Raw genomic sequence first — 23,194 nt, forward strand, 5'->3', positions numbered from 1 at the left:
TTTTTTGTACTGTCTCGTGTGTTGTAATTGTGGTTTTTCAACAGGTCCAGATTACTACTGTGGTAAAACGATCTCACATGACAAGTACAGACCAATAAGCAGATGGTAGGTGTTAATGACAGCAAAAACGTCAACCTAGTACTTGAAAGCTGTAGTAATTTTTTTACCACAGTGTCCTAGAATTTGGCTAACTGTAAGGTATTGTCCAATGACAAATTTAAGTGAAATCATCCAGTTATAGAGCAGATCTCAATTTCTCTCTCCTCCTCTTTTCTAACTTCTCATTATTAATTTTGAAAAAAAACGTGGGAAAACTTTGGTTTGCTGGCAAATCTTTTTGGTACCAAAACTTTCCAGTGTAAAATATCCATATCTGAAGAAAGCAATATAATTTCTACAAAAACATTAATTCTGTCAGAAAACCAATTTCCATTAACAGAAAAGGTATGATATCTTTTCACCAATCCCAGTGATGGAAAAATCCCAGCACGGAGAAAAATCAAATGTATCTCGAGCAAGTTCAGCACCACAGAGGTGAACCAAATTGGCCCTGCTAAGCAGTGCTCATGGTGGCAGGTCCCATTCAGAGCATATTCCCCAGTATGCAGACTGCCAGCAAATCTGTCATCTTCCCAAGCCCAAAGGCCTGTGGTGGGTCTTACCAAACTGAGCCACTTTCTGTCTCCCACTCTAGTTGGTCTCTCTTCCCATTGCCTATCACTACCAGGAGGGAACAGCAGTAACAGCTGAGGAGTATCAGAAAGGCAGATGGGATGGTGATGAATGGCTCATGCAATGGAGGTGTCTAAGGGGCTCCTCTAGTGTTTCTCTTCCCCAGCTTCACTGCAGTTAGATGTTCAGTACTCATGTAGCACACTGTATTACAATAAGCTCTTCCACTCATACTCATGAGCTCTTGTTTCCAGGCCTTGTTGGAGGTTACCTATAGAAATTTCCCTCACATGACATATCTTTCCATGTCTTCCTGTGATGGGAACACACAACACACTCTAGCTGTTCTCATAATCATGGCCTACCAGGATTTCCCTATGGGAAAAGTTACTAATACCTTGTCTCTACTGCAAAATGTAATTTGTAGGTTTGCACAAAAATTACCCCGTGATCCCTTAAACACTTGTCCTGAAGTGGGGCTTTTTTTAGCTTCCGAACATGGCCTGCAGAAAGCTACACTGCCAGGTCAACTGCTTGAGCAAAAAGGGCAGAGAGAGACAATGTCCCTGGACCTTGCATCTGGTTCTGTTTCCTCCAGCAGCCCACTGGCAAAGCAGGTGCTCTCATTTTCTTTTGGCAAAGATTATTAGCAAATTACTAAGGTGAGTAAAATTACTAGACTGTCTTGAACAACCTACTTGCCTCTCTGCACCATTCTTGGAAGATGACATACAGTGCTGTAGAGAAGAAGGCTTGGGGAATAGCCTAAGTCAAGCCCATGGGATCTGAACTGTTGCCAATGTTATCTCCAGTCCTAAGAAATCCAGACACCTGGTGTCGGACAGATTAGCTGCTCAGATCAGGAGCTATCCATATTTTCTGTATTGAAAATGCAAAGTTGGGACTGAAATAAGCAGCCACCTACAACAATAGTGTGCCTTGCTAGATGTTTCCTTTGCAGTCCACAAGCACAGCTTGGCTTTTGTGTTTTGTGAGGCTGGAAATCCTCTGAAACAGCTAACGGATGCTGATTCACAATGCTGATATTGTAGAAATAAGAGCTTCCCTTCATAAAGGATTATGAACTGAACACAATTATAAGTACACAAAGTTATCCTAGTTATCACCCATATAGCTTGGCTATTTGCCTAAATAACTGATGTTTTGGCAGAAAGGAAATCAGCTCTGGAAACCAATGTACAGAGTGTAAGGCTTACCTGAAGCTGAGGCATAAAGACCAAATTGTATGGCAGGACTACCTAGCCCTTCCCTTCCTACAGGTGTAGGGACATCCCTGGAGTACAGCAGGCTCCAGCCAACCTTTCCCAAGGCTGCACCTAACTTGGCACATAGGCCACTCCGCATTAGGTCCCTGGATCATCCCCTGTGTTGCAGACCAGAAATGACAGATCCTTCCCAGGACACCAAATGCCCTTTGGCTGGTGGTGGGGAAGGAAAGTTCTGCACACACCTCTCACTCTGACAAGGGTGAAGGGAGGTGGTGCATGACAGACCCACATGCTCCTGCATCCTCCCAGCCTGTGCACCTACCCAGACTGCTTGGAGGGGACAGTTCTCCACACATCTTCCCTTTTCAGAGCAGACCTGGAAAATGCCTGCAGCTGCAGGCTACAAATCAAGAGTTCTCTAACTCATTCCCCATCTTGAAAAAGTGAGCGGTTTTCATCCAAATATTATTTTTTTCTCATCCTCTCATCATGAAAGCATTGGGGCAGGCATCTGAAGATCTGGAGGAATCCACTCATTGAGCTTACGGTTTCTTCTTATGACAATTTGCTAAAGATTTATACTGGCAAAGAGAATTATCTGTTAAAATGTCCCAAGGATGAGCCATTTTAGTTGCTATGGCTGAGACACAGACCAAAAAAAAAAAAAAAAAAAGAGAAAAAAAGAAAAAGATACAAAATCCCTAACAAGGGATTTCATGGTCTGTGGCAAAAACATATTTCTTCCCAAGCTGCTGCAAGCCTGAAAAGCTTAGGTATTCCTCATCCATTTACAACCTGAGACGAGCAGACAGAGAAATTTTCTGCACAGAATGATTCATTTCAGCTCAAGGACTTTAATAAATGTCAAACAAGCTGCTGTTCCCCTGGAGACTCAGTAGAACAGCTGTGGTGCCTTGCTACCGTGGCTGCCCGCAGTGTGTGGGAGGGGAGTGCTTCAGGGGCAGAACCAGAAAGCACTTCTAGCAAAAAAGCAGTGTCAGGCTCAAGGTGAAATTTCTTGCCCTCTCTATGCCAACTACCTGTGGGAACAAGCTTGTGGAAACAAGCTGGCATTACTTATGGGCATCATTTTAAAGGAAATTTTTCACTGAAGTCTTGGAAAACCCCGACCCAAAAATCTGTTCCTCACTCTCTCTTGTTATTCAGGATGCCATGTTTTATATATATGTCTTCCTGTAAATCTGTAGTGATCCTGAAAGCACAAGTACCAAAATTATCTCGCTCATTAATTATGAGTCATTCTGTGATATTTGGGGATGAGTGGTCTGTAATGGATAGACAGTGATAAAAAGCACAGAGCTCCTGGGACAAAGTCAAAGTATCTTTATATACATCTCAGGCTACAAGCAGAAGGAAGTCACCTTCTGAAACTGTTAAAAGAAAACATCTCTCTGAAGGAGAATGAGAAACAAATAATTAGCAAAGGATGTGCCTCCAGGCCAGTGTCCTTCAGAATATTTTGGCTTACATTGTGATGGAGACAGCATGAAAAGGGAACAGCAGTGTTTACACAGAGTTTGAGGATGACCTTTAAGCAGGTGGCAATTCATGAAGGTCTATCTGAAAAATGGGCTTCTTTCTTAAATGTATTTGAGGATAGTTCTACCCTTATTTAATATTTGAAAACTTAGCAAACTGTTGAACTTTTTAGTTGCTGCCTGTTCTGTATCCCCATCACATGCCCTGTCCTCAGTCAGTGTTGCACTACTATTAATATTCTTTTTTTAATGGTTCCCTCCTGATTGCCATAATTATTTGGGGGTTTTTTGTTTGTTAAAGCATAAAATGTAACAAAAAAAATGCTTTTTTTCCACTGTTAAGAAATCCTATCACCCTCACGGGGATTGCTACGCCATTCTTCAAATAAACATAAGAGCATTTTCACTACTTATAACCATTTGTTCATTTTGACTGGAGTAAAGTAGGTAGTTAGCACCTAGTGTGAGAAAAGTGCAGTGAACATAGGTTGTTAACATCCTAGTTCTAAATTAACTTTCTCCAGGATTCAGTAAATTCATACATCCCCCTTTTCCAAATACAAAGCATAATGCATGCTCCTCACCACCCCAGGAAAAAAAAAAAAAAAAAAAAAAAATTGTTGGGACTAAAGTTTGTGAAGCCGATAGAGCACAACATGGGGCATCATTAAATAATTAAGCCATAAGGCTTGTGGAGTCTTTAATTCTCCTCTGCCTAGGAGGAAAAAAAGTACATTTTTCTCACAAACACTCCTAGGACAGAAAATAAATGTTAGAAAGAGTTTTCTCTGGAAATCTCTAGATCTCCCTCCCTTCCTAATGGAGGGATTATTGTCTAATTGTCTAATTAGATGTCTAATTTCTACACTGTTTCAGCATGTTAACTTCTATAGCCAGCAGGGAGACCTGGTAGAAAATGTACCTTTCACTACAAAAACAGGCTGCTATCAGGTCTGTGTTAACATATGGCTAAAAATATGGCAAGATATTCAAAGCTCTTCTACCCAAAGCCAAAGAACCAGCACATAGTCAACATAGTAATTTCTGTCCTTATTAACTTCATTTTCTACCTTATTTTCTTAAAGATTGGGCTTCCAGAATCGCAGGCACTAACTCAGCAAGCTTTGGCCAGGCACCACCCTCTGGCATGGAACCACTTTGCTGACAGTGGCAGCGAAAGCAGCTCTTGGGTCTGGGAAGGGACAGATGTATGGAAAGGAGAACCCTCATGCCACCACCTGCTGCTTGACTTCCATGATTTGTAAAGCACACTGTAGTATAGCAAAGCACTGTCCTGGCTAGCGCAGGTGCTGGGTGAGGTCCTGTGGTTTGCCTGATAGAGGAGATCACATGAAACAGCCATAGCCTTCAGGCCTGAAAAGCTATTAAAAGACAGGATATTTTTTCTCTCACCATCTTCAGATCGTTTGCACTGAACCTCTGCACCTAGGAGAAAGGCCCTGTGTATTAGTCCATTAGTCTGTTTCCAGAAAACACGGGTTTAAACCCAAACTCTACCTTCCCCACAAAGACTGGCTTGGGAGCCTCATGTTTTCCCCTTGTTCCTAGTCACCACAGAGTTTGATACATCTTGTAGCTAAAAACATTAAATATCTCCTTACAAAAAATACCAAAATCATTTAATATTTTTTACATAGCTGGATCATAATTGTATTACTTAGATCTCAGTTTTGCACTTGAATGCAAGTAAGACAAGTTAGTGCTTGTGATTCCGATAACCCAAACTTGTAGAAGAGAATACCACAGACGAGGTGTGTAAAAACAAAAATTGCTATTTCATCTATGTGCTGGCTTTTGGCGTTTACAATAGTTCTGTTCTGATTGCAGTGAATGAAAATTCTAGATATTTACATTTTACTCACTGCAAAACAAGTTCAAATTCTTTCTCATACATGAAACTTTATCCATTGATAGTAGCTATATATATTACTTGAAATGATTTGCTGACTGTGTTGCTTTGGCTCACTGGTTAAACAAAATGCTAGCATGAAATGCTATGCTGATTCATGTCTTTCTCCCTTCTAGATGATATTCTCAACTGAATATGTAAATTCTGTTTTCTTTCACAATTCCTCATAACTTTTATTGAAGATCTTTCAGTTCCAGACCTGACAGCTTTCTGTTTGCTTGTGATGTGCATCGCGAGTTTCTACAAATGATAGAAAACCTAAGGATCAAGGCATTTTCAAGAAATAGAAATCAAATTAGATAGAAGGTTTGTGTGGAATAATCTGTATTTCACAATAACATATTATACATCTCTCACAGAACATCACAAAAAAAAAAAAATCACAATGAGGAGCAATTGGTGTGTGGAAAAAGTTAATTTCTGAAAAAAAAATACAAAGGCATCATGAACTGTCAGCCTAGTGTATAGGTCAGACAGATTTTTCAACTAAGAGTCAGTGAATGTGTTTCATTTTCATTATTATCAAACTTGCCCTAATGTACTGCAAGGACACACCACCACTATTTTCAATTCAATAAGCACTAGAAGGCTGTTAAGTGCCAATAGGAGAGTTGTGCTGCAGGAGACAAAGGGCAGGTTTGGGACAGAAAGGTGTCAGGCAGCTCTTGCACCTCCTGCACTGCAGACTAGACAGCAAGTGGAGGACAGAGACTGGGATGGAGAGGAGATGAAGCCCCATCACAAAGGTTTTCACAGAGGCAGAACAACATTAATTTCTAGCATGAGTGGTGAGATGTGTGCTATGATGTGAATGTTGACCAGGCTCAAGTTCCCTGGGAAAACTCAGAGTCGTGAGGTGATGAGCTCCTAGTCCCACTGTCCAAGGTGCCACAGGTCAGGATCACTAATTGTTTATGATTCAGAAAGATTTTTCCAATAGTCAGCATATTGTGTTGAGATATGCAGCACTTTTGACTGAAGCAGATAGTACTGGCAGTTTGGGAGGGGTTACAGTCACAGGGATGTGATATAACCTCTAGAGATGTGGGCGCTGAAGCTGAGAAAATTGTCTATGTTCCCAGAAAAAAAACTACTTTACCCACATCACTGTTTTCTGTCAATGATTGTAGAATGGTAGAGAAGACACCACCTGTTCTGAAGGAAAGAAACCTTGTGACGTTAGTTAGCCCTTCCTCTGCCTGGGAAAGAGCAGCTGCATCAACACTTGACAGTTGTTTTTCAAACTCATTCTGAAAAATCACCAACAAGGTTCAATGGTCTCCTAGTACCAGTCTTTCACTATTCTTGTGAGCTAGTATATTTGTGAAAAAATGAAATATGTCCTCCAGCTATTTCCTCAGTAATATTTCCGTGCATTGTTACAACACAAAGCACAGTCAATGAGAATTAAATGGGTAACTTAAACTTTGGAGATAAGAGCAAGAAAGTCTAGGGAAAGTTTCTAATGAAATTTCTTGACATGAGGACTTCTGAGCTTCCCTTGTGATTTATTAAGACTCTGTTCCCTCCAGACTCTGATATAAAGAATTTCAGGAAGAATGATGTCTCCAGGAAGAAGCAAAGGTGAGGTGATTTTTTGATGGGAAGCTAATATCAGCAATAAATATAGGTCAGCTTCTGCTCCTTCTTAATGTAAACCTGAGAGGCTGAATAGACTTTACTTTTCCTTAATGGAGATACATTTTTTCAATTTAAAATCCTATGCAAGTGAAATACTGCTTTCATTGATGGTCGCAGTAGGAAATCAATTCAGTATTACACATTCTGAAATAGATCCCATAAATTGCTTTAGCTCCGTGATTGCAATGCAAGTTTGACAACCCACACAGCTGAGGCTCTGTCTCCACATTTAGATAGCGGGTAGTTTTCTGACTGCCACCTTGTAAACAGAGCAGGTGAGCTGGCAGTAAAGATAAAACTGAGAGAGATCTGATGACATTACATTAATATAGACATTTCTTTCTTGATAGTGTTTGATTTTCAGAGGCTCTTGAGAATTTAGAGCTCAGATCTCTGAGATTCACAATATACTGTACTACACAAGGTCATTCATGTCACTGACAACTTTATGGGCAATAGCTCTTGCTGTCAGAGAGCATGCAATTTGTGCAAACACAGGCTGAAAACTACATCCATTTTTGACTGTAGCATTGCAGGTTCAGTCTCATGAACTGCTGGGACCACAATTTATCATACTTGTGCTGAATTAATTGTGAGATAGTATGGGAAACTTTAGGCCTATGTCCCAGAGAGGGAAACTGTCATGGTGAAATTAAGGAATCAGCATTGAACCGTAGAGGCTGCTGCTGACAGAGCAGGGACAGGAGCTGAAAGGCTGCTGAGAGCCAGTTCCATATTCAGGCTCCAGCAGGCTAATTCTCACTGACTTGAGACGTATGGGCAGTGAAAACTGGTACCAGCATAAGTAGCTCATAATGAAACCACTACATCTCATAGCCTGAAAATGTATCATCGACCTCTCAGACCTGTGAGGTTGGGCAAAGTCATAACACACTAAAAATCCCTTCTCCCAGGGACGTAATATAAAAGCCTCTAGAGTAGGAGACGAAAGAGCAGACAAGCCTGCAAACTTCTTGTCCTTGTGATCAATATCTAACAAGAACATTTGGGTGATGCACAATCATCCTTAGGGGCCCTGTTTCTCTCTTGATCTACATAGAGTCTGAGGACTTATCTGGAGAAATGTCAAAGCCTGCAAAACCCAAAAGAGCAGCAGCTCATTCCTATGGTTTTCTTTAGACCTTGCAAAGGACAGACGTTGAAAGCTGACCTACTGTGTCTATGAAAACATTTGTGGCTCTGTCCTGGAATTAAGACAACAAAAATTATTCATGTAATGAGCACAGACAGATATCAGATGATACAGCTCTAGGAGGGATATTTTTTAGAAGAGATGAATGGGTTTTTAAGACTTCACATATTTTTGTGGGCTTACTCCCAAATCCCCACGTCTGCCATGGTAACTTCACTTGCTTTTCAGAGGACAAGATATCTTAATGTTGGGGGCAGCTGGGCTCAGGGCAAGGGGATGCACAATGGCTGGACAGCTGAAGCCTGCTGGAAGTTGCTACAACTTCACAAGACTATAGGAATGAGATGGCAAGATACAAAGCCAAAGCTGACAAAAGATGTGCAATATATTACATACAGCTGATGTTGGGCACTGAAGGCTTTCATTCCCACACTAGTGCAAGAATAACAGCCACTACCTGGATTTTGACAGTGAGATCAGATAGACAAGAAGAAGAACCTGCACATATGCATGAATAAACATAACACTAAATGCGGGGGAAATCAGTGTGGGTTTTTGGGTCAGGGGATTTCTGCATGTGTATCTACAAGCACAAGTCATTTGTTCATGTACTACAACTTCTCAGGCTGGTGTGAGTGGATGTGGCAATAGAGTGTGAGGGAACTATATCCGTAATACCATTCACTGTCTGTGAAAAGGTATTTTCAATTTGCACCATCATGTAGCAGCTAAAGTTTGGTATCCACAGGAAACAGTAAATGATGTCTTTGATTTTTTTCTTTCATATAATTATTCTGGGTTCCTCTTTCTTTTCCAGTGTAAAGATAGTCACAGGCTTAACGATAAAGGAGGAAGTTCTCAAGTGGCTCAGGCAGGTGTAGCTTGTGGACTGCATATAGGCATGACCGACCCAGGTGCTTTCTGATACACAACCGGCACAGCTGGGCGAGGCTGGCAGGACCTGGGAAAATAAAAAGGCAAGAACCAGCACCCCCAACCCCATCACTGGTATAAGTTAGACAGCAACAAACACCAGCAAGATTTGCAAATCAGTTCAAGCAGTGCCCTTGATGTGCTGAAGTCAAGGATAGCTAAATACTTTATTGTTCATATTTAATTTATGTTGTCAAAGTTGGTTCAGTGATTTGAAAACTATGAACACGAAAAATCTTTTTCTACATGCACGGCTAGGCTTTTCTGCATTTTTTTGTGAGAAAATAATTAAAATCCCATAAAGGTGCCTGCACCAGAGAGAGAGTGCCAGGATGCATAACCCTTGCTCAGGATATAAGAAACTCACAGCCTTGTTGTGAGGCTAAAGGCAAGAGGGCAAGAGGGATATGGGGAGCTGCACAAGCACCCAGTGTAGACCAGCCATACCTGGGTGGATATGGCAAATATAGTTAGTTGTTTGTGTATAAAGAACATGTTTTTTCCAACTGCTTGTGTGTCTCAGCAGGCACCTGCACAAGTAGTAACTACAACTTAACCTTTTTACATGATCACAACGTCTCTGAATATTTGTGTCAGTCAATCAGTGCTCCTCAAAATAATTTCTTAATGTGTCATTCAATTTTAATTAAGTCTGAAGATAGAAAATCACAGAAAGTTTTGTGCAAAAAGGTACTGAGGCTAAATAAAAAAAAAAAAAAAAAAAAAAAGGCCTTTTTGCCCCTCCCTTGCCTTGGGAGAAAGGTTGCTGCATGTGAAAAACTCTTGGTAAAAACCAGAGAGCGTGCTGGTAGGAAGGCTGTTGGAGGACTCTTTGGGGTGGCTGTGGGGCCAGCTTGGGCAGTGGCTTCCATGTCACTACACACAGAGGTGTTGCCCCAGTGGCTTCACCACAGAGTGACTAGGCAACTGCCCCCAGCCCACACCACCACAGGTCAAGTGAGGGGCACACCAGGTACAAACCCACTAGAAATGAGGCCCTGTTGCTTCTGCAACTGCATGCTTGCACATGCAAATGCAACTTGCTAGTGAACATGTCCTTGCCTCCCCTTTGCTTTCCTCTTGCTGGAGCTGCTCCAGGCTGAACGTTTTTGCCTGCTCAGAGGTGCTGTTTTTGAGCCCCATCTCAGCCCTTCCCCTTCAGTTTCTTGCCATTATGCAGTAGCAACTGCAGCACTGTTTCGAAAGCAACGGGTAGAGTTCTGTGCTTAAAAGCCTGCCCTTATACCTTCCAGATAAACTTCATAATCTGTGCTTTTACTACAGGAAAATTTAGGAGCCTAAACAGACTGATAGTTCCCCCTCTGAGAAGTAAGCAATAGAAAGTGCAGGCTATATAGACAAGGGCACTTGTACTACTGCCACTGAAAGCAAAGAAAGAAGCTAACAGCTTCCAGAGCAGTTAGGAAAATAGAAACATTTTATATTTCACATCACTTAATAGCTAGGAAGATGAGCAATTAAAGGGAGCCATCTAAGTAACCACAGCAGAAAGGTCAAGGAGTAGAAAGAAAACTCTTCAATCTGGGGTGCTTATTTCAAACAGAAAGACCTTTGAAAATTCAGAAGTAGGGGGAAAGGGCAGTTGCAGGTATTAGATACAGTAAAGTATGTGAAAGTGGGACTGAAGGTATAAGTGAGGAAACTTCATGTCTGAAAAGTGAAGGGCCAGAAGGAGCTGGAGCACCCCTACAGACCCTCTGACTGTAAGGGAGGAGAAGGTAACAAGCTGAAAGTGGAAATCAAAAAGAAAGTTCAGGAAGAGAAAATTACTAATATTTGGATATCTCTCTATCTACTCAAACTGTTATTCACACAGGGCAACTGGAGCAGGAGAACTGCTCATGCAGTCTGCCCTTGCTGAGCCCTGAACATTTCAGATATGGGGACAGAAGTCACAAGAGGTGAGAAGCATTCAGGCAAAAGTCCTCCCAGAAGGCTTTAGATATGATAAATTAAAGCTCTGCATGAAAAGTCATGGAGAGAGGGAGCAGGAAAGAAGGATATTAAGCCAATGTTTCATTTCCTCCATAAAACCCACCTGTGTGCAGAGGGCTGGCACGAAGCCTGTGTATAACATTAACAGTATTAATCTACCATCCAAGAGGTATTTTGCAACTGGAAGGAGGCTTTCTGTGCACATCATGCTTTGCTCCTTGGTGGGGAGCAAGCAGGCTTGGGAAAGTGGCATGCTGCCAGCAAGAGAGACCACCATTTACCCTCCACGTCAGCAAAGACCCGGGGGGGCAGAGACCATCTAACCAGTGAGCTGGGAAACACAGGGGTTAGAGGAGGTGGGGGGACACTTAATTCGTCATGTCCATATCCCAGGGATATTTCTATTGGATGCACCAAATTCTGGCTGTATGTGGTTCAGGTGAAAATGGCACAAGAGGATCTAGATTCATTTCTGCTCAGAAGTTTGTTCCAGCAGACTGGAAAGATAATTAATTGTAGGAAGCCTGAAAGTAACGTACAAAAGGGGCTGCTGGTTCGTGCTGGGATTGCAGCCCCATGAACCACATTAGTAGAGCTGTGTGCTGTGGAGCTGAATGGCAAATAGCTCTGCTTTCTCCTGGTGACAGGGCACATGCACTCATGTCATTTTTTCTGCAGGAAGCAGGACACTGAGCCATGGTGGTACTACCACCCAAGATGGTGGCAGTAAAATATCATCTGTGAATAAGCTCTCTTGGCAGTTCTTAATCCTTTGAGTCCTGATAGGTAAATACATATCATTTTCCTTCAGTAGGCAGGAAAAGAAAGCACAGAATAACTGGCCAGTTTACCCACTAAAACTCTTGGTGGCAGATCTAGAAACAAAACAGAACTCTTACTCCTTTCTGTGTCACGTGCTGCAGGTTTGAAATCAGTAGAGAAGAGGCCTTATATAGAGCATTACTTATGAAAGCAGTTAAGAAACTGTACTTGTGTAAAAGAAATAAATGTTCTTCTACTTCAAAAAAAAAAGAGGAAAAGAAAGGAAACCATTACCTTCCTGAAGCAGCAGTGCCTGCTCCACTTTGCTGTTGGGTATGGCAAGATCCAGGGCACATTTGAATTCAGCATTTCTGCATTTTGGGTTAGCACCATAGTCTGTCAGCAAGAGGACTACCTCCACGCTGGATTTCCTAGCTGCTGCATGGAGGGGGGTGTCTAATCTCTTCCCCAAGTTCACGTTGGCTCCTTGAGTGTACAAGAGTGCACTGTTAGATCTGGGAGGCAGCAGGAACTGTCCAAACCCACACCACACAGGCTGGTTTCCACCAGCAGCCTAAATAAATGAAGGGGCTATATGGCACACAGGCCTCCCTCGTTCCTCTCAGTAGCAGCGGTGCAAAACACAAAAGGACAAACATCTGCACTGTAAAAGTCCTCTGCGCCACTGAATTCTGTCTGTGGTGGGCAGAAGTGAGCAGCATGGCCTTCAAACCAATAGATAGATGTTCAAAGCCTACCATATGCTCTGTAAATTTGTTAATAACATAAACATAGGTTATGTTGATTTAATTACTGGGAGAAAGAAACCCAAACCCTTTAGGTATCCCATTTTATTAGCTCCAGGAGCACAGCATGTGAAATGCTTTCCCCAGGCACAGCAGGGCCATGCTTCAAGCAGGTGTAAGCCAGCTAATGTACGTTGACAGCAAAAATTTGTGCTAGCTCATAGGCTGTGCCTGGACTTGCAGCAATTATTCTCTCAAGTAGCTTTACTGCTGTCTTCATCATCCACTGAGAAGCAGGTTAAGTTAATGTTTCACATAGAAGTTTATCATAAACAAGAGTTGATTTTGGTCACTAATATTAGCCAGCATTGTCTGTGCTTCCTGCCATCATTCTAGAAAACTAAAAGTATTTTATTTTCCTATTCAGATAGTCTCAGGAAATTCTTGGTAATTAGGGCTTTTTTTTTTTTTTTTTTTTCCCTGAGGTTATCATAAATTCTTCATGAATACATATGAAACTTTTAATAGCCTTAAACAAGTGTCACAGACTCAAGCTGCCCAAACACCTCTTGTGGAAATAACCCATGATGTTTGCAGTGTAGAGAAAGCCCAGAGGCTCCTCATCACGGCTCTCCCCAAGCCCCTTTTCCAGATGTACCTAGCTCCAAAAGCTTCTTCACACAGTCTATCCTCTGGTACGTGCAAGCCACATAGAGAGGGGTCCCATGCTGCAAGTCCTCTTGGTCAATGTCGACCTCATGGGCCAGAAGGATCTCCATGCACTCCCTGTGACCTGCAGAACAAAGAAGAGCTGTCACTGAAGTGCTGCAGAGCAGAATACACCCAGATACAACCCATGAGTCACAAGGGCTGGGACTCAGCCAAGCCTATTATTTATCTGTACCAGTACAGGCAGGGCTTGGTGGGGTTTTAAAAAATTCTAGCACCAATAAAAGATGTATTCCTCAGTTATTGTTAGCTTCACTCACCGCCTGAACATTACCTCTCTTGACTGCTTCATGAATGGGTGATGGAAGGTGACTCCTGAGCTGTGGCTTGGCTCCAAATTCGAGCAGCATGTTGACACAGGCCACACTGCCACTACAGCAAGCATTGAACAGAGGAGTGATGCCATCGATGGTGACTGCATTGACCTGGAACAGCAAGACATACTCAGGATGATCTGATTTAAGAGGAACGCCCTTGCAATGTAGCTCATGTGCATACCAGAAGTGCACCAGAAAAAGACGCATGTCTTGCTTAATTTCAAAATTGATTTTAACAACTTTCAGAGCTATATGTTGTGGCATAACATATATAACACCCTCCTTTGAGGTCTGCCCTCTTTCCTGAGTAGCTAGTGCCTTAAGGCAGTGACACTGCCTGCTATGAGTGCTCCTCCCAGAGCTGCTCAGAAAACTAAGATTTTGCTTTTTTTTTTTATGTGGAGAATTTGAGAATCTTCATGACTGCCTAGTTTCACCAACCCAAAGCCAGAATACACTCAGATGAAAATGGTTCTGCCATTTACTTCATGTTTAATACTTTCACCTGAAAACACATTTTTACCAAAAGAAATTTAAATGGAAACTTAAGTCATAATCCTGAACAGAAAAGGAGCTTGAAAGAGTTTGTGTTTATATGCATGTGTGTATGTATGTGTAATAGAGAAAGAATTTCCTTTCTCCACTTCCGATTTAAGTGCCTGGCACAAACCACCACCCGTCACTCTTCACTGGGAGAGCACAGTCCCTGCTTCTGCTGTGCACAGTGCCAAGGCTGCTGTGTTTAACTACACAGCAAGCCCTTGGGGGCAATTCACACTGAAAATCTGCCTGTCTTTGATTCTGTGGCACACTGGAGAAGAGCAATGGATTATGCAAGCATGGGAGAGGAAGGGTTGGAGAAGTCCTGGGCCATCAGTGAAGTCAGAGGTCTTTGTTACTTGTGCAAGCACAGCAGATGCATTGCAAAGGGGCCAGAGCACCAAGGTAGAAATACCTTAGCTCACACAATTTAACTAGAAAGGTATTTTGCCTTTAAAGTGGAAAAAGGCAGTGATTTTTAAGAACCCATTGGATTATTCAGTGTGAGACTATGTGCAGTTGCTATCAGGCCAGGAGGTGGGCAAGGCAGCCTGGTATGGGGAGATACCAGCTACCACAGCATGAGGGACACCTATTTGCTCAGATTTTGGAACCCAAAATGCAGCTTGCTCTTCCTGAACTAAGACTGTGTTTCAAGAGCATTGCCACTACAGATCACAGCCCCTTCCTTCATCTTCCTCCCCTCCTGCTCACTGCTGAGCTAAACTATCCCTCATCCCACACAGCTTCTAAAACAGCAAAAAGACATAAATAGTTATGTGTTGAGCGGTATTTGTATCTCAGACAGATTACCTGCTTCAGCCCTGCAGCCCAGCACAGGCTCCCTGCCTCCCCCCAGACTCATACAACAATGGTAGCTGGAGTTACTGGGAGCACTAGGGACCTATCAGCATAATTTCACAACAGGACATAAGTGAAGAAGAAAAATTACTTCCTTGGTTTCCCTCTCCACTGGGCCTTGGTTTAACTCATAAAAGAGAAAAGAATGGTAAGACCGCTGTTGTGGAGTAAATGGTTTGGGGGGAAAAAAAAAAAAAAAAAAAAAAAAAAAAAAAAAAAAAAAGAGCACAGCAAGAAAAAAGAAAAGCAGCAGAATTGTCACGTTTTCTCCCAGAAGTTAGACAATAGCCTGATGACTTTATTTTTGATCAAAGAGCTGGGGTGGGAGGAGGGGGGAATAAGGAAAAACAACAACAACAAAAAAAACCCAGAGCTATATATTACATGATGATTTCTTAGGAAGACAACAGGTAGTTCAGAGATGATTCTTTAACTTACGAAAAGTCAATACCATTAATATGCCAAAAACAAGTAAAACTGAGCAGAAAGGGATTTTCCTTTCATCTTTCTAAGGGATTGCAATTTGGCATACAGTTTAGGAAGCTAACAAATGCATTTTCTTCTGCAGAAGATTGCACTTTTTTGGTGTTGCTCAGTTACTTACCATATATATTGTACTTGAAAGCCCAGGTGAAAGACATATAATCATTTATTTCATCCATTCCTGTATCTCCATTGTTAATATGTACTCTACCTTAGGTCCAGTTGAGGGAAATGTCATTTTATTAGCAGATAAAATGTTTCATTGCTTCAAGTACATATATTTTTACCTACATGAGACTCCCAGATCACCCCACAGAAAACCAGAGACAACCCAGTGTTTGATATGGGAGGGGAGAAAGGGGATGTAATTTTCTTCAAGGTTATTTTCACCTAATCTTATTTCACTTAAACTCTTATACCTTTTCCATCAGTTGTGACTGTGCTTCAAATATACAGGGAAAACAAAACAAAATAACGGGGTGACCCAAGCAACCACCAGGGAAAGGCAAATCCATCATCTTCCACGGAAAAAAAAAAAACACTACTTTGTTTTTCCCTGTTTCTGTCTGAGATGCTTTTGTCCATTTGCAGCCTGGCCCGGTCAAGCAGGCAGCCAATCTGACATCCCTGCTGGTGCCGGGGGGATCCGTGTTCTGGGCACCCATGTCCCTGCCAGCACCTCCAGGACTCACCTGAGCACCGTTCTCCAGCAGCACCTTTGCACAGGCGACGTGGCCACCCAGGCAGGCCTCGTGAAGAGCTGACACACGGTCCGTCGTCACCAGGTTCACGTTGAAACCCTGCAAATCAGGGCATGGGGTGTGAGGGGAAAGCCCTGCCTGAACTGTGCAGCTCCCCCAGGCTGGGGTGTGTGGCTGCAAAGACCGGTCGGAGCACGGTGGGCGAGAGCCACATTGCTTAGTGCATGTCCAGGGAAGGGTTGGTTAACACTGTTCAGTCCTTTGGCGCCTATCCCCAAAGACAGGAGATAGTGATGGGGCTGAGGAGGAAGCAAGGACAAGCTATGCTTTCTGTTTCTAGTTTTTTACAATGCAGGGTCAATCACAGCAAAGGCAACACATTTCTTTAACTTATAGGAGTGGTACTACCTTCCCTTTTAAGTCCAGCTCCAGGAGCTACAGCTGGTGGGGCTACCTCCCTGAATGGGTCCACCTCTGGCACGGATATCAGGTGCTCAGCTGGAGCCCTAGGCTCCTTCAGTGGGGAGAAACAAGGTCCCCTAGAATATGATACATCCCATGCAAAACCAGATATTTCTGTAGGTCAGAGGAATTGTGTCCTAAAAATATTTCCACCGTCTATATGGAGTGCCCAGTGTGTTTCACTCAGAGGTAGTAAGTACCTGCTAAGTCCATAGATGAGACAAATCCCACTCATGAATCAGTTCCTCTTAATTGATCACCCAGGAATTTTTTTACACTGGAAGAAAGACCTATGATTTACGAACACTTTATTACTGGTATGTCCCTAAATGGCAGTTCTTACATCTATTCCTGCACAAACAGAAACCAGGTCTCTTCACAAAGGAGAACGCAATTGCCGTATGTGTTTTCCCTAGAATGGAGCTAAACATCCTAGAAGTTAAGATTTTACAACCATGTGTGAGAACAGGTCTGGAAGCAGCCTAATTTTCTGCTTCATGCTTTGTGTTTTGGAACACGATTGTTCTCTACCTGATGTGCTATAAACTCGGTAGCTCACAAGATGGCAGCAATGCACTTTTTAGTAGGCAGTAGCAAATGCCATAGGCAGTAATCAGTGTCTGTGAGCAACCTTAACACTGTAAAAGTCATCTGTCCCCATGCAATGAGCATTAGAAGCAACAACTGTAACCATTCTGAGACAGACATTTCATGACAGAAAAACAATCGTTTTTCAGTTAGTTGAAAACATCGTTAATGTAAAAGGTGTCACTAGAAATTTCCCATACATTGAATCAGTGCTAGGGGAATAGATAAAACCTTGAAAAAATGTTGAGATTATTCCGTTTTCTAATTGCATAGATGTTTCATACTTAATGAACAGCAAATTCCTTCAAGAGAAATGTCTTCTAGATGGCCCTGATAAGAAGAGAGTTATTCTCAATCATTATTCATATATATATATATATTAAAAAAAATTAAATGCAGTCACTGCAAATGAAAGGCAAAACAACAATCCCTTCCATCATGAAATGGAAATCAAGTTATAGATCTTACTACTGTTGTTTGCCAGACACTGCTCACATTAAATCTTGTTTTCTCTTCCCAATATATCTGAAAAATCAAACTCTTATATCGGTGCTGGAACAGGTATTCGTGAGTTCTTGAGCTCTTTTAAAACTCCTTTCCTTATGTCCAAGCATCCTCTGGGAAGCAGAAGCTTCACCAGCTTTCTTGAAAGCTATGGTCCTATGGCAGAGGCTTCTGAGTGTCCCACATAAACTCTAAATTATAGCTCCATATTTAATTTTAGGCTAGTAGTATAATTATATTAGAAGCAATGGTTATGCTGCTCCATGAACAGCTTCATCCCTACATTTATCAAGCTGTGGTGAATCAGCTCAAATGCATCCTCTATAGACATTACTGCCTTGATCTCTTCTCATCAGCAAGTACCCTCATCCTTCACTCCCAACATTAAATGTCTTCAGGAGAAGGAGAAAGGGTGGATTAACTAAATGGTATATAACCACAACATTGGGTGCTCCTCCAGTGTATAACCAAGGCATCTAGTGTATAACCACAACACTGGGTGCACCATTAATAAGCTGGTGTAAGGTCAGAATAAATTGAAATAGAGGTGGTCAGGAAACCAGCAAAGCCCTGAATGAATAAGCTCTCTTCCTTATTATCCCCTAAACTCCATCAGTTCCTTTTCCACAGAAAATATTTCCTATCAGCAGCTGAAGGAAAGAGGGATCGGGAAATCCAAGAGGAATACTGGTTGTAAGCAGCAACCATTTTTAGCTGCAGCCATGCCTCAACAGATATCTGCAGTGCAGGTTTTCACATCAGTAGCTCCACTCCTTGAGGATGTTGTCCATTCAAGCTGTGGCCTCACCGGGGAAAAAAAAAATTCCTTGAATATAAAAAAATTGATGTCCAAGTCACAGAGCTTACACTCAGGGAATTAATTTACCTGCAATTGTCTTGACTGGTGCAGGGTGTAGGTGACAGTTCCTCATTCGTGACAGATAAATGCATTGATTTTAAGCAAAGGTGGTATGGAAGATGGTTGTCCAAGCCTGAAGAACCATAAACTGCCCCTTTGCAGCTGCCCATTTTCATGTCCAGCTTCTTGTCCTTTCCAGTACATTCTTTCCTCCTCTCTGTCTTTTGCCTGAACTCTTGGTTTCATTTGGAGTAGAGGGTTTAAGGCAAGCAGCTATCTCTTTAGGAAGACCATGTTTGCTGCTTTATAAAGCAAGATGTACTTTTACAGCCGTCTACCAAATTTTTTAAATAGCTGACATATATATTCTCCCTATTCCCAAGCCCCATTTGCACAGTTTATCAATAAGAAAGAGCCCAAGGATCATTGTTTATCATACAACAAGCTGCAAGCTGTAACAGTCTCTGTCCTGGGCTTGTCCTCAGCCTCCTAAGCAAACTAATACATGCCCAAAGGCATAAAGACAAATGTATTATTTATACAACTGCATTTGTTATGCTCTGCTGCAGTCTATTACCAGTTCACCCACTCACAGATGCCATTCAACAGAAACTACTCTGCTTCCCAAACTTTTCTTTACCTGTGGGCTTTTACCTGTGCAATCAAGGTTTTCAGAGACAGGAGGCGTCCTTGGAAGGCAGCATCATGAAGAGGGGATCGGTCTGCCCAACTGCCTGAAACAACAAATGCATACAAGTCAACTCAGGTAAGCAGCAAAAGTAGATCCTGGCAGGACAAGGGAAAACCAACTGCGTGTAAATGCAGATCAGGACTGAAATCAATGTGGGGTCAGCAGTGAAACTGTTTGATAAATTGATTTCAGCAAAGCAGCTGAGAGCTCAAGCACTCCTGAGAAAGCTGGCTGCTCACTAAGGGACCTAAACAAAAGCTTCTTGGCAGAACTTTTAAAAACAGCTAAAAACATGTTTCAGCAAAGACCACGAGTTTAGTGCTGCTGGGACTCATTCAGGGACTTCAGAGCCCTGCAGTTCTCCTATTCAAAACTGTATCAGTATCCATCTTTCCTAGGAAGCTTTTGTCACAAATCGTATTCCAGCTTCTCTTGCACTTTGTTAAGAGACTTATAGCAGGGAGACACAGGGATGACTTGTCCATCAAATGAATTCTGGCATGTCCCTGGCAGTTTTATTTCCTGAGCTGACAATTTCATAAATAATATCTCCCATCTCAGACTACCAAGGAACAGGTTTCAGCCTCCTCCTCACTGGAGGGTTTTCAAAAAAGACATTTGAAAAATAAATCCTGCCTGAGGCTTTACTTTTCTTCCTTAATCATTTTGAGTTGTTGAGCTCTTCAGGCGCCTTCATGTAGGTTAGCTTCCCCTTTTTCTTAACTCAAAAAAAATCCTGAGCCTAGCAACTACATACAGGCACAGTCAGCCCAGGTGAAATCCTTGCAACTCAAGTAGAGAGCAAATTTACTTCTCCTATATTAAAATTTATAAACATACCACGACACAGTGTGTAGTGAATATTTCTCCAAAGGCCAGCTGCATTTACAGAGCATTCATGCTCTGTTGTACAGCAACCCTATGAGCACTGTATTTGAAACTCTTGTCCCGTTTCATTTTTTCAGCTGTGCCGCACACCAGAGAGAATGGGAAGGGTGATTTATCTCCATTTCAGGTGTTACCCAAGGCAGGGAGAAATCAATGAGAGGCACAGACACATCCCTGGGGACCTGAGGCCAAGGACACAGCAGAGGTTTCAGCCTCAGCCAAAGGAGTCTCCTTTTGTTGCCAGATGCACTTCAGTTCAGGGGGTTACACTTTTAACTATAGTTGCTACTTTTGTTTCCATTTATTTAAGGAGCTGTTCCTGAGCTCCTAAGGCAGGAAGCTGGCATGGAAAGACCAGCTGGCACAAGGTACAACCAGGCTCCTAAGGACTAAGTAGGATGCACCAGATGATGGAAACAGGATGCAGGTAGGGACTGAGAAACATTTTCCTGAAAACATTCAGAACCCCCCACATCCCTTTCATGCTGGTGACTGAAATAGGGAAGCTCTGTTCAGAAAGTCAGAAGACATTGCAAGTAACAAAACCTAGGACCCTTACGCAGCAGGAAGATTCAGAAGTAACTCAGCCAACAGAGCTCCAGTGCCTTATTTAACCTTTTATGCAAATAGTGTAGCATGTGCAAGCGCATGTCACGTGCATTGTAAATGCATGTGTATGCACACACACGCCTCACCATCAAAACACATGCTGCTGCAGACTTCCATGCTAGCCACAGCAACCTACCTCCCTGAAACATGTGGCAAATATAGTTCCCGTATGGGGCACATCTTCCATTCACAGCTGTGAGTGACATGTCTGAAAACACTGTGCCTTTTTGAAGGTCTACAGATAAATTAAGCAGCCCTGCTGCTGCTGCTGTGCTACTTCACTGCAAAGAGAAAAGGCTGTGAAGCTCCTCCTGTAATCCAATATAGTGCCCCAGCAACAGCATCACATGACTTTTACGTTGTGTAAGTTTATCCTTAATGGCTTTTTGCAAATGGCAACTTGCAGATAAAAATATGTTGCTGTCTTCTAAACTTCAAGGCACTTCGATAAGAACCTGTATGGAGGAAAAGCTGTTTGCTACATGTCTGACCACAATTGCATGAAGGCACTTGGAAAAAAAAAAAAAATGATAGTAATAAATTATTTGAATTATATTTTGCAGAGTAACAAATAAAGTAACAACATAGACATGTCTGTATATAAAGGCTTTGTAGAAAATGCTTTGCTGCAGTATTTGTCTTGGCCAGATCTTAATCTTTCTGCCTTGAGTGGTCACCTTGCACCAACCATGTTCTGCTCACATTCATGTGCCTGTTCATGGTGGCACTAAATACAATGTATTCCTGTGCCATACATTTTTCAGAATAATTTTAGTTGTATTCATTTTTTATCATCTGATTTAACAAAACAGAGGGTCTTGGCTTGGATTCATGAAGTCATTAGTTATATCCTCCCAGTACGTCCTTTCAGAAAATCGACATGTCACATTTTTTCCTTAAATATTCTCTGGCAGCAAAGCTAGCTATTTAGTAAAACCATCTGTAACCCCTGCTAAAGAATGCTTTGCTGCCGAGAACAGTCTTTGTATTTACCATAGTGCCTTGAGCAAATGTTGTCCTCATTCTAGCTGGGTAGTTCTGGGAGTCTCATATTTTGCACACCTAAATCATGCCAACACATACTGACACTGCAAAGACCCCAGAAATGGAAGGCACTTCAGATTAAAACACTCACCCATGCATTTAGCAACAGATTCCTCATTTCATGGCAACTCAATGACTTAAATCCTCAAGTTACACAAATGTAGCAAATATACATTTAAATGTTAGAGTGTCCATATTTTTACTTTACCTGGGACTATTCCATAGATCTCTTCTGCTATTCTGGCAGCTTCTTTTCTGTTGCCTTTAACAATATAGAAATGGGTCAGCAAAGCCAAAGAAATCTTAATTAAAAGTTTGAAGCAAAACAAAGCAAAAATGGCAAAATAAATGTTAGTGAAAGCATGGAGTATAGAACTGCCCTCCATTTTGGTTTGCTCTTTGAATAGTTTCTCAGGTCAGCTAAGTTGCACCGGGCTATTCTTGGTATTGTATGTCATCTATTTTAAACCCTCCGGAACCTGCTGTTCTTCAGTTACCAAAAATACATTCTGGTTTTGTTTGGTATGAGATATTTGATACTAAATAACAATACCAAGGATAAGACAGTTTGAACATGCCATACAGGAAAAAAAGAGAAAATCCTTTCCAAACCCACATGAATTAGAATAAATTTTTAGCTATATGCTCTCCATGCCACCTGAAAGCCTATACATCCACATTAGATTTATTCTTTCATGTAGCAGTTCCATTTCCAAAGGCTGCATAGGTACAGTTGCAGAAATTGTTCAGAGATACTGCACAAAGAACACTTTTCTGTCTTTCCCATCCTGGTAACAGGCCTTGCTGGTACTCAGCTACCGAACAAAGGCGAGCATATAAAAGAAAAGCATTATCATGAAAGAATCTGAAAGAAAAGCACATATTGCCAATGCCGGGACTAAGAAGACAAAGTCTAGGAGGAGAAAAAAAATACATTGAAAGTATGTAATCAGAAACACTTGATAACATACTGGTATTTTCCATCACTCAGGGATAAAGAACGGTGTCCGTTAATATCTCTTGCAAATAGCATCTTACTGTTTGAAAGAATGAAGTATTTTGAAATATTCTTTCCAATATCCATCACCGATTCAAAGGTGTAATATTTGAAAGTGAAGAAGAGGCAACCTTACTTTAACTGCCCTTTTTTCTTTCTGAAGGCACATGGTTTCTAAAGAGAACAAAGTATTTTTTCTGCATGTAACTAACTGAATCTATGTAGAATACACCATCCCCTTTTCATTCAAAATTTTATTTATTCCTGTTTTCCTATCTGCACATCAGGAAGGAGATTTCTTCCTTTGACTCACCTCCTTCCTCAGATTCTCTTACCTGTCAAAGGAAAGAGCAGGATGACTTTCTTCTCTTAGAGCTCCCAAGAAGATGGTGGATATGCA

The 23,194-nt window shown here is 41.8% G+C and overlaps 1 protein-coding gene across 3 annotated transcripts; it reads right to left on the reverse strand.

Annotated features, from left to right (window-relative positions):
* Window positions 1-8,960: 8,960 nt before the first annotated feature.
* Window positions 8,961-22,183, reverse strand: ASB11 (ankyrin repeat and SOCS box containing 11, E3 ubiquitin protein ligase). 3 transcript variants are annotated; one of them, XM_008948902.1, is made up of 7 exons: window positions 22,006-22,183; window positions 19,220-19,299; window positions 16,144-16,200; window positions 13,525-13,675; window positions 13,180-13,314; window positions 12,070-12,261; window positions 8,961-9,085 (listed from the first exon to the last, which is right to left on the reverse strand). In XM_008948902.1, exons 1-7 carry the CDS (start codon window positions 22,181-22,183, stop codon window positions 8,961-8,963), a joined length of 918 nt encoding a protein of 305 aa, XP_008947150.1. The 3 variants fall into 3 exon arrangements, with proteins under 3 accessions (XP_008947150.1, XP_008947149.1, XP_008947151.1); XM_008948901.1 differs by having other exon boundaries at window positions 16,144-16,251; XM_008948903.1 differs by lacking the exon at window positions 22,006-22,183 and adding an exon at window positions 20,890-20,959 and having other exon boundaries at window positions 16,144-16,251.
* Window positions 22,184-23,194: the final 1,011 nt, after the last annotated feature.

Source organism: Merops nubicus, unplaced genomic scaffold (genome assembly GCF_000691845.1).
Source record: "Merops nubicus isolate BGI_N331 unplaced genomic scaffold, ASM69184v1 scaffold3341, whole genome shotgun sequence".
Classification (NCBI taxonomy): domain Eukaryota; kingdom Metazoa; phylum Chordata; class Aves; order Coraciiformes; family Meropidae; genus Merops; species Merops nubicus.

Coding starts and splice junctions, on each gene's coding strand:
- ASB11 (XM_008948901.1), bottom strand. CDS start 22,183: ATGGAGGGCAGTTCTATACTCCATGCTTTCACTAACATTTATTTTGCC. Junction 19,300..22,005: donor GATCTATGGAATAGTCCCAG/GTAAAGTAAAAA, acceptor TTGTTGTTTCAG/GCAGTTGGGCAGACCGATCC. Junction 12,262..13,179: donor GAAGAAGCTTTTGGAGCTAG/GTACATCTGGAA, acceptor TGTACACTCAAG/GAGCCAACGTGAACTTGGGG.